Source organism: Anthonomus grandis, chromosome 19, assembly GCF_022605725.1.
Source record: "Anthonomus grandis grandis chromosome 19, icAntGran1.3, whole genome shotgun sequence".
Taxonomy (NCBI): domain Eukaryota; kingdom Metazoa; phylum Arthropoda; class Insecta; order Coleoptera; family Curculionidae; genus Anthonomus; species Anthonomus grandis.
Window position 1 is genome coordinate 8,189,318 of NC_065564.1, and position 16,879 is coordinate 8,206,196.

Below are 16,879 nucleotides of genomic sequence, written 5' to 3' on the forward strand. Positions count from 1 at the left end.
AGTTGCTCAAACTTTGAGTAAAAACCACATCAAAATGCCTGAAGTAGTTTTCGAGTTATTAAGAATCAAAGTTGAATTTTTGTGGCAAAAAATTGTATTAAACTTGCCTTAACCAAAACGGCTGTAAATTATTGAATTTTTAAGTTAAAAAGATATTTTGTATATGGAAATAAATATTTATTTTTTTTTCTAAAATATTTTTTTTTTTTTTACTCAATCATCATAGGAAAAGGATAAAAATTGATTCATTTTTAATATTTATTAATTTTTGACCATGAAAAATCCTTAACTTATATCTACGTTTCCACCTTCAAAACCCTCCTCAGGAACCCGTCATAATAAATTACCAAACGATCCCAGCCAACCCGACTTGATTTACGTCAGACAAAAAGTCACCAACGTGTGCATTCCAACGATCGTACTCAAGATAAGCCTTATTGGGAACTTATCAATAAACAACAATAATAATAAAAATATACTGAAGTAGGTATAATACGCGAACACGCAGGCCGGTAAATATTCGTTTTTTTTTTATTATTATGGCAGTATATCTGTAAAGATAAGCGGACGTGTGGAAATAATTGATCACAACAAAACAGCAGGTGAACCAGTGCGACGATGTGGGTGAATTAAATGATGGAAAATCGGGAAAAATGATTCACACCTCGAGGAAATTGTTTTTGACGGTCCTGTTGATTTCCGCGTGGACCCTGGTGAGTTTTTAACGGTTCATTTTCGTCACGACGATCTGTCAAATCGGTTTTTAGGTTCAAACGGTTTTCCATCTCTTTTGGGTGCTTTATGGGTATTTGGCGCTAATGTGCAAAGTCAGGCCCGAGTATTATGACGTTGTCTTTGTTTATCTCACCTACTTTTATAGTAAGTATTCGTTGACACCTGACCGAAAAAAAAAAAGACAGAGAGAGAGAGAGTGACGATATTTTTTTTTGAATGATTTTTAATGCTGTTTGTAAATAAGTCGGTTTTAGGTTCAGTGAGTACTGGAGATACAAAAATGCTGAGTACATCAGAATGTTCTCTAAGCATTGCTTAAGTTTTCAGTGAAAACCTCCTGAAAATGCCTGAATTAGTTTTTGAGTTATCATGCATACAAGTTGAACAATTATTAATGAATTTCCAATATTAGTCTTGTCTAGGATTGTCTCGCATAAAACTGAGTGTAACTCAGAAAGTTTTTGAGCTACAGAAATTCTTCATATATCAAAATATTCTCTAAGAGTTGCTTAAGCTTTGAGTGAGAACCGCATCAAAATGCCTCAAGTAGTTTTTGAGTTATCAAGGAAAGAAGTTGAACTTTTAAGTAAAAAATTATGCTGCCGTATGATTATTGACTTTCCAATTTTAGGCTTATCTAGGATTGTCTCTCATAAAATTGAGTTTAACTCAGAAAGTTTTTGAGCTACAGAAATTCTTCATACGTCAAAATGTTCTCTAAGAGTTGTTTAAGCTTTGAGTGAAAACCGCATCAAGATGCCTTCAGTAGTTTTTGAGTTATCAAGGATCGAAGTTGAATTTTTGTAGCAAAAAATTGTATTAAACTTGACTTAACCAAAACGGCTGTAAATTATTGAATTTTTCGGCTAAAAAAATATTTTTTATTAAGAATTATTCCTTCAAGATCTCTCTTTATTTTCATACTAAAAACATTAAAATTTTCCTGATAAATCTGAATCTAACTCAAAAAGTACTTGGGTTACAAAAATTTTTCATACGTGAAAATATTTTCTAAAAATTTCCTTAATTTTCAGTGAAAACCTGATTAAAATGCCTCACATAGTTTTTGAGTTATCATAGATAGAAGTTCAATTCTTACAAAAAATATTATGTCGCCGTATGATTATTGACTTTCCAATTTTAGGCTTATCTAGGATTGTTTCTCATAAAATTGAGTGTAACTCAGAAAGTTTTTGAGCTACAGAAATTCTTCATATATCAAAACGTTCTCTAAGAGTTGCTTAAGCTTTGAGTGAAAACTGCATAAAAATACCTAAAGTAGTTTTTGAGATATCAAGGAAAGAAATTGAATTTTTGTGAGAAAAACTGATGTAAGATTTGTCATAACCAAAACCGCTGTAAATTATTGATTTTTTCGACTAAAAAAATATTTTTTATAAAGAATTATTGTCTAAAGATCTCTATTTATTTTCATACTAAAAACATTAAAATTTATTAATATGTGGTTTTAATATCGCGATTTTTATACTGGCTAGGTCCATCCCAGATAAACCAAAAAGTACTTGAGTTACAAAAAATTTCAAAATGTAAAAATATTTTCTAAAAATTTCTTTAATTTTCAGTAAAAACCTGATTAAAATACCTCGCATAGTTTTTGAGTTATCTTGGATAGAAGTTGAATTCTTAAGGAAAATATCATGCCGCCGTATGTATATAGAATCACCAATTTTAGGCTTGGCCAGGTCCATCTCTCATAAAATTGAGTGTACCTCAGAAAGTTCTTGAGTTACAAAAATTCTTCATATATCAAAATGTTCTTTAAGAGTTGCTTAAGCTTTGAGTGAAAACTGCATCAAAATGCGTGAAGTAGTTTTTGAGTTATTAAGGATCGAAGTTGAATTTTTTGTAGCAAAAAATGGTATTAAACTTGACTTAACCAATACGGCTGTAAATTATTGAATTTTTTGTCTAAAAAAATATCTTTTATAAAGAATTATTCTCTAAGCATCTCTCTTTACTTCCATACCAAAAACATAAATATTTATTAATATGTGATTTTAATATCGCGATTTTTATACTGGCTAGGTCCCTCCTTAATAAATCTGAGTGTAATTTGAAAATTACTTAAGCTACAAAAATTCTTTATATGTAAGAATATTCTTTAAAAAATGAATTAATTTTCAATGAAAACCCGATAAAAATGCGTTGAATAGTTTTTGAACTATCATGGATAGAAGTTGAATTTGTAACGAAAATATGCCGCTGAAGCATTATTGAATTTCCAATTTTAGGCTTGTCTACGTGCACCCTTTATAAATCTGAGCGTAGCGCAGAAAGTTCTTGAGCTACAAAAATTCTTAATATATGAAAATATTGCTCAAGAGTTTCTTTATATTTTGGTGAAAACCCCATTATAATGCCTCAAATAGTTGAATTTTTGTTAAGAAAAGTGATGCTAAATATAACTTAACCAAATAAGTGGTTATTTATTGATTTTTTTTACTAAAAAAATGTTTCTTATATGAAAATCATGTTCATAAATTTATATTGATTTTTATTAAAAAAAACACGACCGTGAAATAAATTCACAACCTAAAAACGTCTCTTATACAGTATTTAAGGAATTTTAAGGAAAATATTATGCCGCTGAATTACGTATAACTCAAAAAACTCTCATACCACAGAAACTCTTCATACATTGAAATTTTGTCCAAAAGTTTCTCGAAATTTGAGTGAAAACCACATTAAAATGCCTCAAATAGTTTTTGAGTTATCATGGATAGAAGTTGATCTTTAAGAAAAAAATTATGCTGCTGAAAGTCTGTCCCTCGTAAATTTGAATATAACTCAGAAAGTTCTTAAGCTACAAAAGTTCTTCAATCATTAAAATGTTCTCTAAGAATTGTTTAAGATTTGAGTAAAAACCTCATTAAAATGCTTGGAGTAATTTTTGAGTTATCAAGGAAAGAATTTCAATTTTTGTTGAAAAAAATTATGTTTAACTTGGTTTAACCAAAATGGCTGTAAATTTAATAATTAAGTGTTCTTCCTTGAAAACCTGCAGTCATTTTCGTGGTAAAAACATAAAAATTGATTCACATTTGATTTTAATATTTCGACTTTTGTCCTGCTATGTCCTCAACATACTGGGTCTATCTGATGAAGTTTTTGAGATAGAAAAATTGACTTAAACTCAATTTTCACTCACAATATTGCCGCATTTTTTCAAAAGGGTTACCCTTTAAAAAATGCCCCAAAATTAATAATAATAATGCATTTATTTAATAAATGCAATTAATAACATAATATTGTATAGGTAAGTGAATAATGATAATAACAATAATGTACCCTTGATTAGCAAATATGATTCAAATATACAATATATTTATATAAAAAAAATTATTTTTAATAAATGTTGTAGATCCTAATGAGTTCTACAATTTGCAAAATCTTAAATTTTCCCAATTTTCTGGAAATCTATGGAAAAAATCAATGTTTCCATTTTTGCGTTTGTTTTTATGTATTAACGCTTACAAAAATGCTAAAATTTCGAAAATATCAAAATATTAATAATTTTTTTTTGTTTTTTTTATATGAAAAAAAAACACATTTTTAGGGAATAATTCTTTATCAAAAAAATTTTTTTTGTCTTAAAAATTCAATAATTTACAGCCGTTTTGGTTAAGCCAAATTAACATCATTTTTTTCCAAAAAAATTAATTTAATTCCTAAGTGTCTCAATTTCTTTCCTAAATAACTCAAAAACTATTTTAGGGATTTTTATACTATTTTTACTCTAGCCTTGAGCCACTCTCAAGGAACACTTTGATATATGAAGAATTTTTGTAGCCTAAGTACTTTTTGAGTTAGACCCACATTTATGAAAGATGGACTTATTTTTTCTAAATAAGTCAACTTCTATCCATGATAATTCAAAAACTATTTGAGGTACTTTCATCAGGTTTTCATTGAAAATTCAAGCAATTTGTAAGGAACATTTCTGTACAAAAACATATTTTTAGGTTTAAAATTAAATAATCTACAGCTGTTTTGGTTAACTCATATTTACCACTATTCTTTTCCACAGAAATTTAATTTCTATTCCTGATAATTCAAAAACTATTCAAGGCATTTTATTAAAATTTTCACGGTAGGTTAAAGCAACTTTTAGAGAATATTTTGATATGTAAACAATTTTTGTAGCTTAAGAACTTTCTGAGTTACACTCGGATTTATGAGGATTGGACCTAGACAAGCCTAAAATTCAATAATCTTTTAGCGGCATATTTTTTTTTCTAAAAAATTCAAATTGTATTCACGATAATTTCTAAAATATTCAAGGCATTTCTATTAGGTTTTCGCTAAAAATTCAAGCAATTTTTACAGAATATTTTCATGTATGAAGAATTTTTGTAGGTTAACTACTTTCTGAGTTATACTCAGATTTGTCGGAGATGGACAAAAATCGAAATATTAAGATCAAATATTAATAATTTTTTATCTTTTTCCTATAATAATAAAGGAAAATTGTTGAGAAACAATTCCATATACAAAACATTATTTAGCTTGAAAATTTAATAATTTACAGCCGTTTTGGTTAAGTCAAGTTTATTAATTTTTTTTCACAAAAAATCAACTTCCGTCCTTAATAACTCAAAAACTACTTCAGGCATTTCGATGCGGTTTTTACTTAATGTTTTAGCAACTCTTAGAGAATATTTTGATATATGAAGGATTTTTGTATCTCAAGTACTTTCTGAGTTACACTTAGATATATGAAGGATGGACCTAGACAAGCCGAAAATCGGACATTCAATAACCTAGAGCTGCACAATATTTTTTCTCAAAAACTCAACTTCTACTCATGATAACTCAAAAACTATTTGAGGCATTTTCATCCGGTTTTCACTAAAAATTCAAACAATTTCTAGGGAATATTTCCGTAAAAAAATTATTATTTTAGGTAAAAAAATTAATAATCTACAGCTGTTTTAGTTAAGTCATATTTACCATTATTCTTCTTCACAGAAATTTAACTTCTATTTCTGATAATTCAAAAACTATTCGAGGCATATTTATGAAATTTTCACTGAAAATTAAAGCAACTTTAAGAGAACATTTTGATGTACAAAAAATTTTTGTAGCTTAAGAACTTTCGGAGTTGCACTCAAATTTATGAAGGATAAAATTGGAAATTCAATAATCATACAGCGGCATAATTTTTTTTTAAAAATTCATTTTCTATCCGTGATAATCTAAATAAAATTTCAGATGTTTTCATTAGGTTTTCACTAAAAATTCAAGCCATTCTTACAGAATATACTCATGTATAGAGAATTTTAGTAGCTTAACTACTTTCTGAGTTATACTCAAATTTGTCAGGGATGGTCAAAAATCGAAATATTAAGATCAAATATTAATTAATTTTTATCTTTTTGCTATGATAATTAAGGAAAAATTTTGAAAAATAATTCCATATAAAAAATATTTTTTTAACTTGAAAATTCAATAATTTACAGCCGTTTTGGTTAAGTCAAGTTTATTAATATTTTTTTCACAAAAATTCAACTTCGGTCCTTAATAACTCAAAAACTACTTCAGGCATTTTGATGTGGTTTTTACCTAAACTTTAAGCAACTCTTAGAGAACATTTTGATATATGAAGAATTTTTGTTTCTCAAGTACTTTCTGAGTTACACTTAGATATATGAAGGATGGACCTAGACAAGCCAAAAATCGGACATTCAATAACCTAGAGTCGCACAATATTTTTTCTAAAAAAATCAACTTCTATTCATGATAACTCAAGAACTATTAAAGGTATTTTCATCAGGTTTTCACTGAAAATTGAAGAAATTTTTGAAGAATATTTACATATAAAAATCATATTTTTAGGTAAAAAATCAAATGTTCTACAGCTGTTTTAGTCCAGCCAAATTTACCATAATTCTTTTACACAGAAATGTAACTTCTATTCATGATAACTCAAAAACTATTTGAGGCATTTTCATGAGGTTTTTACCAAAATTTACAGCAACTCCTTAAGAATATTTTCATATATTAAGAATATTTATAGCTCAACTACTTTTTTAGTTACAGACAGATTTATCAGTGATGGACCTAAGCAAAGCTAACAGTTTCACTATCGAAATTTGAAAGTGTCAGTGTGCCGCCATTTTCTTTTGATAAATAATTTTAGCTTTGTATCAGCATTTAAGATGCAAAATGCCTAATAGGCTTAGACATGCGCGTTATCGCATTAAAACAGCTGATAATTGACATTTCATTGACAAAAATTTAACACATAACCTCTGTTAATTGTCATTGACACGTTATAACAAAGGTCTCTATTTCACAAAAAGGCCTTTTATTACGTCAGCTGTCAACTGTCAAAACGCTTTTGAAATTTACTTAAATTTACATGAATAAATAAAGAGGAGACCTAAAAATTAGAAGGAGAAGGCAGATTTTCATACTGTTTTCCTACGACCACACTCAAGTGACACAAATGACGTTTCAGAGTCAAATGACCTACAGTAAAAGACATTTTTAGGTTGTGATTTTTTTTTTAATATGGAACTCAAGAGAAATTTGTCAGCATGAATTACATATAAAAAAAACATTTTTTTAGCTTAAAAATTTAGTAAATTAGAGCTATTTTGGTTAGGTTATATGTACCATCGACACAAACTCTTATTTCAACTTCTATCTTTGATAACTCAAAAACTACTTTAGGCATTTTGATGCGGTTTTCACTCAAATTTAAGGAAATTTCCAAAGAATATTTCTGTAAAAAAATCTCATTTTTAGGTAAAAAGATAAATAATCTACAGCCCGTTTAGTTAAGTCAGATGTAGCATCACAGCAATTAAACTTCTAACCATGATAACTGAAAACCTATTTAAGGCATTTTAATTAGGTTTCCACTAAAAGTAAAAGCAACTTTTAGAGAATATTTTCATATATAAAGAATTGTTGTAGCTCAAGAACTTTCTGAGTTACACCAAGATTTATGAGTGATGGACCTAAGCAAAACAAACATTTGCACCATCAAAGTTTAAAAATGGCGGACGAGTGTCAGAGCACCGCCATTTTCTATCGATAAATAATTTCTAACCTCACTTCTGACTTTCACTCGCGAAGAACTTCTAACCTCACTTTAGTGGGGCGTGGTGAAGTAAAAATAAAGAAGACAGTGATCCAAGTGAACCCCCTTTAAGTCTGGTACAAACTAGAGGCGAAAGAACAGAAAATAATAAAAACTCCTCATTTTCAGTACACACTAAGTAGAGGATACTGTAATTGTTTGAATAGCCTAAGGAGATAAGACCATCTAGCCAACAAGAAGAAGAAGAACTGTCGTTGACGCCTTATGACAAAGGTCACTATTTCATAAAAGGCGCTTTCATTACGTCACTCTGCGTTGATTGTCATTGTCATCTGTAAATTGTCAAAACGCGTTTAAAATGTATCTAAATTTACATAGATATATAAAAAGGAGACCTAAAAATTAGAAGGAGAAAGTCTTTGACGTCTAAATGACGTTTCAGCGTCAAATGACATACATTAAAAATAACCTTAAAAAAAAAACCGTTGTGCCAATTTTATTGTCACTAAAAATGAAATTAATAAAATACTGTTTTAGGTTATGAGCATTTTATCATATGCACATCAAGAGAAATTTGTGAGCATGAATTACATATAAAAAATATTTTTTTAGCTGAAAAATTTAAAAAGTTACAGCTGTTTTGGTATATGTATCATGATTTTTTCCACAAAAATTCAACTTCTTTCTTTAATAACTCAAAAAGTACTTTAGGTATTTTAATGTGGTTTTTACATGAAGTTTCAGTAACTCTTGCAAAACATTTTGATATACTAAGAATTTTTGTAGCTTAAGTATTTATTAAGTTATTCTTAGATTTATTACGGATGGACGTAGGCAAGCCCAAAATGGGAAATTCAATACAGCGGCACAATTTTTTCCTTAAAAATTCAAGTTCAATCTGTGATAATTTAAAAAATAGTCCAGGCATTTTCATTAAGTTTCTACTAAAAATTCAAGCAATTTTTACAGAATATTTTCATATATAAAAATTTTTTTTAGGTAAAGTACTTTCTGAGTTATACTCAAATATGTCAGAGATAAACTTGGGCAGGTCAAAAATCGAAATATTAAGATCAGACATTAACCAATTTTTATCTTTTTCCTATGATAATAAAGGAAAATTGTTGAGAAACAATTCCATGTATAAAATATTTTTTTAGCTTGAAAATTCAATAATTTACAGCCGTTTTGGTTAAGTCAAGTTTAATAATTTTTTTTCACAAAAAATCAACTTCCGTCCTTAATAACTCAAAAACTACTTCAGGCATTTTAATGTGGTTTTTACTTAAAGTTTGAGCAACTCTTAGAGAACATTTTGATATATGAAGAATTTTTGTACCTCAACTACTTTCTAAGATAGACTTAGATATATGAAGGACGGACCTAGACAAGCCGAAAATCGGACATTCAATAACCTAGAGCTGCACAATATTTTTTCTCAAAAACTCAACTTCTACTCATGATAACTCAAAAACTATTTGAGATATTTTTATCAGGTTTTCACTGAAAATTGAAGAAATTTTTGAAGAATATTTCCATATAAAAATCATATTTTTAAGTAAAAAATCAAATATTCTACAGCTGTTTCAGTCCAGTCAAATTTACCATTATTCTTTTACACAGAAATGTAACTTCTATCCATGATAACTCAAGAACTATTTGAGGCATTTTCATGAGGTTTTCACCAAAATCTACAGCAACTCTTAAAGAACATTTTCGTTTATTAAAGAACTTTTTGAGTTACACTCAGATAGATATAAAACTTGAAATTTACATTAAAAAGGATCAATTTTACGTGTTTTATTTAGAGAGTTCTTGTGGCCCAATCCACCTCAAAAAAGAGACCCTCTTCCTCAACACCACCACCCCCGAAGACGCCCTTCACAACACAAACGAAACCACCTCGAACCTGTTGTACCGGTTTTTAGTTGAGACCCTTAACAAGGGCGAACTACCCCTGCAAAGTGAGACTTTCAACAGGACAGAGATGTACTTGAGCCTGTTTTGTATTAGTGATATAGGGTGGTTTTTGTCCGCCATAGGGTTGTCTGGTAAGGGTTGTTTTTTATTATTTATTTATGCATTTATTTATTTATTTATTTTATTGTAGTAGGGGCGTTTTGTAAGTTGAAACAGAAGTACTTTTCGATAGTGTTTTATGGCCCATGGTTGTTGTGCTCTCTGTTCGTTAATTTTCTGGATGTGGTGTCGTCTGTACATTTCGGGATTGACCTTATATCAATTAATGTAAGTATAATTTTATTAAAGTTTCATGTAAATTCAATAGTTTTGAAAATATTGTAGAAAGAAGTGCATTAGGTATTAACCAACTATTATGTCAAATATCTCAGTTGCTATTGATTGTATGAAAATTTACCTAGTAACAAAAAATGTACAAAATTCAATTTCCTTTAAGAAACTCCTATAAAACTTTCATGTAAGTTTAATAGTTTTTGAGATAATGTCAAAAAAACGTCTATAGATCTTTAAATTTGCATTAAGATAAGTTTGTGAGGAGCATCTTGAACCGCGGTGCTGCAACTAGAGATTTTTAGTTTATCTTGACTAAAATTCACTATTGTACTTAATATGGGAGGCATGCGGCAACACCGCAGTTCAGTATGCTGTTTGCACGACTCCTTTTCGGCGTTATCAATTGGCCAATACAATTGACAATGACAACTGACGTAAGACCTTTAATGACAATTGACGTTGTTGACAAATAGTAAAGAATATTAAAAAATATTCCACGAATATCATTAAAGAGAAAAGCTTATAGATAGCGTACTGAACTGCGTCGACCTCCATATTAATTAATTAATTAATTAATTCTGGAAGTATTTGGCAATACCACGGTTCGGTATGCTGTTTGCACGACTCCATTTCAGTGTTGTCAATTGATAGATATGACACTTGACGTTTTTGACAAAAGACAATCTCAATAACAATTGACGTAAAAGCTCTTAAGGTGGATTTCCATATACTTGAGTCAAAAAATGCCAAATATTCAAAATATTCTAAAAAAACTATTTTTTGTTTTCGTGAGTGCAACTTATTCAGCCATCGTTTTGGCAATACTGCGGTGCAATGTGCTGTGTACACGGATTCCTTTAGATGAGCTCTGACAATTGACAGGTATGACAATTGACGTTGTTGACAAAAGAAAATGACATTGACAGTTAACATACGATTTCCTAAGGTGAATTTTCAAGGATCCAAAGTGAGCTAACTAGTTTTTGTTCCACGTCGTAATTTGTTTGTATTCTACGTCAGTTAACTTTTCTCTCCCTTTAAGCCATAACCATCTCAATTTGTTTCAGTCTTTTTAATGTTTTTTTTTTGCTTTACGTCAACACACTGAAATTGTTACATTTTATATTTAACTTCACGTCAGCCAAACGTGCTAATGCAATACTTTTTTGGCAGAGTATTTTTTACTGCACGTCAACTTATTTTCCTGTGCATTCTCTTACAGTAACTTTTTCAATTTGTACAGTTTTTTGATAACCCTACGTCAGCTGGGGTTTTTTCACATCTTAAATGATTTGCCTACGTCAGCCATTAATGTGCTCACCTAGTATTTTTTGCTCCACGTCTTCTTTTGTCCCCCTTAAATTTTAGTTAGTTATGTGTTTTTAGAGGTTTCTCTCACTTTAGCCACGAGCATTTTAAACTATGTCTATCCTTTTTTACAACATCTAAATTTCGGTCTGGTTTACATTGTGGCTAATTTTTTTGCTGTACGTCAACTTACTCTTTTTTATTCACCTCTACGTCAGCCAACTACTTTTTGTTCCACGTCGTATTTTGTTTCTCTTCTACGTCAGTTTTCTTTAGACATTTCTCTCACTTTCACACACCAGCATCTTAAATTATTTATGTCTTTCTTCGCATCATCCAAATGTATCAACTAAATTTAGTTTTTGCTCTACGTCATTTGACTACTCACATTTAATTTTTCTACGTCAGCTGATTTTTCTCTCTTAAATGGTTTCAGTCTTTTCAACTCAATAGTTTTTTGCTTTACGTCAGTACACTCTCTTTTGCTCCTTCAATTATTAACAACAAGGTTGAAATTGTTCAATTTTATATTTTACTTCACGTCAGCAAAAACATGCTAACGCAATTTCATGAGTTCAATTTTTTAATAACTCTACGTCAGTTGGCCTTTCCTCACATATTTACTTATTTCTGACTCTCCCCACGTCAGCCATTAATGTGCTCACCTTATAGTATTTTTTTGCGCTACGTCTTCTTTTGTCTCTTTTTAATTTTAGCTAGTTATGGTTTTTTAGACATCTCTCTCTTTATCTCAAGAGCATTTTTAACAAATTCTATCCTTTTTTCAAATCTAAATTTCAGTCTCGCTTATATTTTGATCAATTTTTTTTGCTGTACGTCAACTAACTCTCTTTTATCACCTCTACGTCAGCTAACTAATTCTTTCTTTTACGTCGTATTTTGTTTCCCTTCTACGTCAGGTTTCTTTATACATTTCTCTCACTTTCATACATGAGTGTCTTAAATTGTGTCTGTATTTCTTCACATCATCCAAATGTGTTAACTGAATCTAGTTTAGCTACTGTGTATAAATTGTTTTTACTCTACGTCAATTGAGTCTCTTGTTTCGTACGTAATAAACTCTACGTCAGTTACATGCATATGTTTCATTTAATATATTTCAGCTAATGTCTTTTTATCTCTTTCTCCTCTAAAGGTATACACTCTACTTTCATTCTTTTTTATCTCTCTTCACGTCCGCCAAGCGAGCTAACCAATTACTTATCTTGAAGCGTACATTTGTTTTTTGTTCCACGTCAGCTTACTTTCCATTGCTTTTTTTACCTAATTCAATATTTTTATAATAATTTAATAAAAATATAAATATTCTATTTTTGAACACCTTTACGTCAACTGATAAGTTCTTTTATTTCTTTCTAATTTGAACTTTGAAGTTTGGGAAATTCCTCTACGTGAACTGAGTTTTTTGTTCCACGTCGTATTTCGTTTCTCTTCTACATCAGTACTCTTTAAACATTTCTCTCTCTTTCACCCACGAGCGTCTTTAATTATTTCTGTCTTTCTTCACATCATCCAAATGTGCTAATTTAATCTTGCAACATGTTACAACATGTTCTTTTGCTCTACATCATTTCACTACTCACATTTAATTTTTTTACGTCAGCTGACCTTTCTCTCACTTTAACGCATAAGCGTCTTAAGGTGTTTCGGTCTTTTTAACTCAATAGTTTTTTTTTGCTTTACGTCAACTCGTTCTCCTTTTTGCCCTTTATCATTGAAATTATTAAGAACAACATTGAAATTGTTACATTGTTTATTTTTCTTCACGTCAGCCGTGACGTGGCAACTCAATAGTTGTGTGCGGTCTGTTTATTTTGTTTTCTATACATCAACTTACCTTTAAACTCCTCCGAATTTTAGTTTTTGTTCTACGTCAGCTGTATATACTAATCCAATTTTTTAATAACTCTACGTCATCATTTAGAATCTGTATTTTTCTCCACGTCATCCAGCACTATATTTTTAACTTCACGACAACTTTGTGCAATTTCTTAATAAATCTACGTCAGTTTTACGTTTATCTATTTGATTTAATCTACGTCAGCTAACGCGTCTTCTCATCTTTAATTATTTCTGACTTCCTTCACGTCACTCATTAATGTGCTCTTCGTCTCCACGTCTTATTTTGTCTCTTTTTAATTTTATTCAGTTTGTTTTTTTAAAAGTTTCTCTCACTTCATCCCATGAACATTTTAAACAGTTTCAATCATTTTCTACATCTTCATCTCAGCTTGGCTAATATTTTGGCTCACTCTCTTTTATTCACCTCTACGTCAGCTCACTAGTTTTTTGTTTTTCAATCTAGCTTATTGACAGTATATACATGGTTTTTACTCTACGTCAATATACTCTCTTTTGTTTCTTATATAACGAACCCTACGTCATGTATAGCATTTCATTTAGTGTACGTCAGCTAATGTTTGTTCATCTCTTTCTCATCCAAAGTTGTACACATCTCTCATTAGTTTTTGTCTCTCTTCACGTTGTTTGTTCCACGTCAGCTCAGTTTCCTTTGATTTTACAATAATTTTCAATGAAAAGAAGCATAATTCAATATTAGAACAGCTCTACGTCAGCTGACATCTTCTTCCTAATTTGCACATTTTTAGGGTCTTGTTTGGGACATTCCTCTACGTCAACTAGACTTGCTTTTTATACTTATATTTCTTTGACACATATGACAATTGACTGATCTCCCAACTGACATTGTTGACATTTCAGAGCTACACCACGTGGCTCCAGTTCGTCGGGGTGGCCAACTACGATGATTTCGTCACCTACGACTCCCACCCCAGCTCCAAGGTGATCCCGGCCATCCCCTCCACCCTTCTGGCCTCCCTCCTATCTCGATTCTTCTTCGTCTGGCTGCTGAACGTCGTCTGTTTCTTCGTCATTTTATTGTGGGCCATTCCGGATCTGTTTTTGAAAACGACCGTGAGGCGTAGACAAGGAGGGACGAAACAAGGGGGGTCCTTTCGGTCAGGTTAGTTTTTCGGGTTTGACTAGACAAAGACAACCTTAAAAGAGCGGTTTTTCAGAAGATGAACTGGATTTTAACACGTCAGCCGCTAGGATACGGAACTGGCAATTGTTCTATGGAGCGGTGGAAGCGAATAGTACGATGGCGTCGTCTAGTGGCGAGTTCGAAACTACCGATTGTGCTGATCACAATTCTAACAGCAGAAGTAAGGGTTTCTTTTTTTTTTAAGGTAAATTAGTATGTCAAAATTGTCATCTGTCAATTACGTCATGAAAAAGTGAAGAGAAGAAGCTGAAGATCTGTTTGATCGGCTGACGTGGAGCAAAAGAGATACATTACATAAAACTATAGCAAGTCTAGTTGACGTAGATCTGTCCAAGAATTGATTATTTTTTGTAAAAAAAGCAAAGGAAACTGACGTGGAACAAAAAAAATGTACGCTGCTATTGGGTTAGGTCCTTTAGCTGACGTGAATAGAGACAAAAATGAACAACTTCTGAATAGGACAAAATACAAATGTGAAGGAACGTCAGCTGACGTAGATTAAAAAAAAATATTAACATTAAACTGACGTAGAGTTATCAACAAATTAAATGGAATGGAGCAAATCACTGTAAGAAAGTACAAATAAAAGTAGGTTGACGTGGAGTAAAAAATACACTACAACAGAAATATTGCAAACGCACGTACATTGACGTAAAGAAAAATACTTTAAACTGTTAAACCTTGTTCTTAATAATTCCAATGATAACCTTTGTAAAAGGAGCGTGTGTTGACGTGGAGCAAAAAAAATATTGATCTAAAAAGACTGAAACAATTTAGGACGCTTTTGTGTTAAAGTGAGAGAAAAGTCAGCTGACGTAAAAAAACTAATGGTGAGTAGTGAAATGATGTAGAGCAAAAAAAAAGATGCGCACTATAAACAAACTAGATTTAATTAGCATATTTGGATGATATAGAGAAAGACAGAAAATATATAAGACGCTCGTATGTGAAAGTGAGAGAAGTGTGTAAAAAGCTGACATAAAGGTGAATAAAAGAATTAGTTGACGTAGAGCAAAAAAATTGGACAAAATGTAAACCAGACTGAAATGTAGATGTTGTAAAAAAGGACAGTTTGTAATGCTCATGGGAAGAAGTAAGAGAAACGTCTAAAAAATATATCTGACTTAAATTAAAAAGGGACAGAAGAAGACGTGGAGCAAAAAATACTGTTCCGTAAGCACATTAATGGCTGACGTGGCGAAAGTCACAAATAATTAAAAATCTAAAGAACCGTCAGTTGACGTAGGGTAAATAAAACTGACGTAGAGTTATCAAAAAATTGAACAAATTGAAGAAATCAGTGTAAGAAATGCAAAGGAAAATAAGCTGACGTGAAGTAAAAAATACCCTGCATAAAAAGTATTGCGTTAGCAGGTTTTGCTGACGTGAAGGAAAATGAACAATGTAACAATTTTAATCTTACTCTTCATAATTCCAATGACAAACTGTCTGAAAGAGTAATGGGAGTAAGTTGACGTAAAGCAAAAAAATGCACTGGTTGACGTGGAGAACTAAACAATTTTTCTTCGTATATGTAATCTGAAGAAAATAGAGTGTGATGACGTAGAGCAAAAAAGATCCAAACTATTGGATTGACTTATTGAAATTATTACTGTACTTATTGACGTAAAGAGAAAAAAGCATTGTCAAAAATTTGAAGACAGTGAGTTGACGTAAAGCAAATTAGGATGTAGAGAAGGATAGAATCATTTAATATGCTCCTGCTACAAAATGAGGAAAATATGTAAAAAACACATCAGCTGACGTAGACAAAGAAACGTAGTGAAAGCTACTGTTGTAAAAAACGCATATATACGTATAATACAGCTGGCTATATTTATTTATTTTTTTAAGAACAAAAAACCAGTTAGCTGACGTAAAGGAAACCACATCGTCTTTCTCTTTTCCAGACAAGCACCACGTGACTTTTACGGAAAAATCCCCCCTCGAAAACAAACCGAGTACGTCCCTGGGACAGGAGAGCGGAAATTTCAGGAGATTCTCTGATGTGGCGGGAGATGTTGCAACATTGCCCCATATAGTAGAGAATGACGTCAATGATGACAATGTGAGGCTTATTTTATTTATTTATTAATTCATTTTGAATGATTTATTTTTCCAGATGGCGGTCTTAAGGGGACAAAGGCCCTGGTCCTACCTGGAACAAGGGAAAATTGAGTTTCCCAAGAAATGTGGGGTCATTGTTTCCTGTAAGATTAATTAATTAATTTATATTTAATTTATTATTTTGAATTTTTTTTAGGTACGAGGCTGTAATGGATGGACTGAAGAAATTGCCATAACAACTAACCAGTAATTCCTATTTTTTATGTCTTATATTGTTTGTATGTACATATTTTATATTTTGAGCGTATTAAATTTTTGTATTTAATTTTGTTTATTTTTTTTTATTCAAAAATGTGATTTGATTGGTTGACGTGAAGAAAAACAAAATGCGCAAACGCTAG

The 16,879-nt window shown here is 30.9% G+C and overlaps 2 protein-coding genes across 2 annotated transcripts in view; both read left to right on the top strand.

Annotated features, from left to right (window-relative positions):
• The window catches only part of LOC126747556 (peroxisome assembly factor 2), a 128,846-nt gene that overhangs the window by 75,819 nt on the left and 36,148 nt on the right, over positions 1-16,879 (top strand). The window lies entirely within an intron of this gene.
• Positions 477-16,803, top strand: LOC126747558 (uncharacterized). The gene is made up of 9 exons (XM_050456284.1): positions 477-713; positions 768-879; positions 9,613-9,855; positions 9,915-10,051; positions 14,108-14,369; positions 14,425-14,571; positions 16,322-16,479; positions 16,534-16,621; positions 16,675-16,803. The coding sequence occupies exons 1-9, from the start codon at positions 654-656 to the stop codon at positions 16,686-16,688; spliced, it is 1,221 nt and encodes a 406-aa protein (XP_050312241.1). The 5' UTR covers positions 477-653; the 3' UTR covers positions 16,689-16,803.

Excerpts from the sequence above, each read along its gene's own strand:
- LOC126747558 (XM_050456284.1), top strand. The coding sequence starts at position 654 with ATGATTCACACCTCGAGGAAATTGTTTTTGACGGTCCTGTTGATTTCC. Across the intron at positions 14,370-14,424 it reads AGGGGGGTCCTTTCGGTCAG|AAGATGAACTGGATTTTAAC; the intron begins GTTAGTTTTTCG and ends GCGGTTTTTCAG. Across the intron at positions 16,480-16,533 it reads ATGACGTCAATGATGACAAT|ATGGCGGTCTTAAGGGGACA; the intron begins GTGAGGCTTATT and ends TTATTTTTCCAG.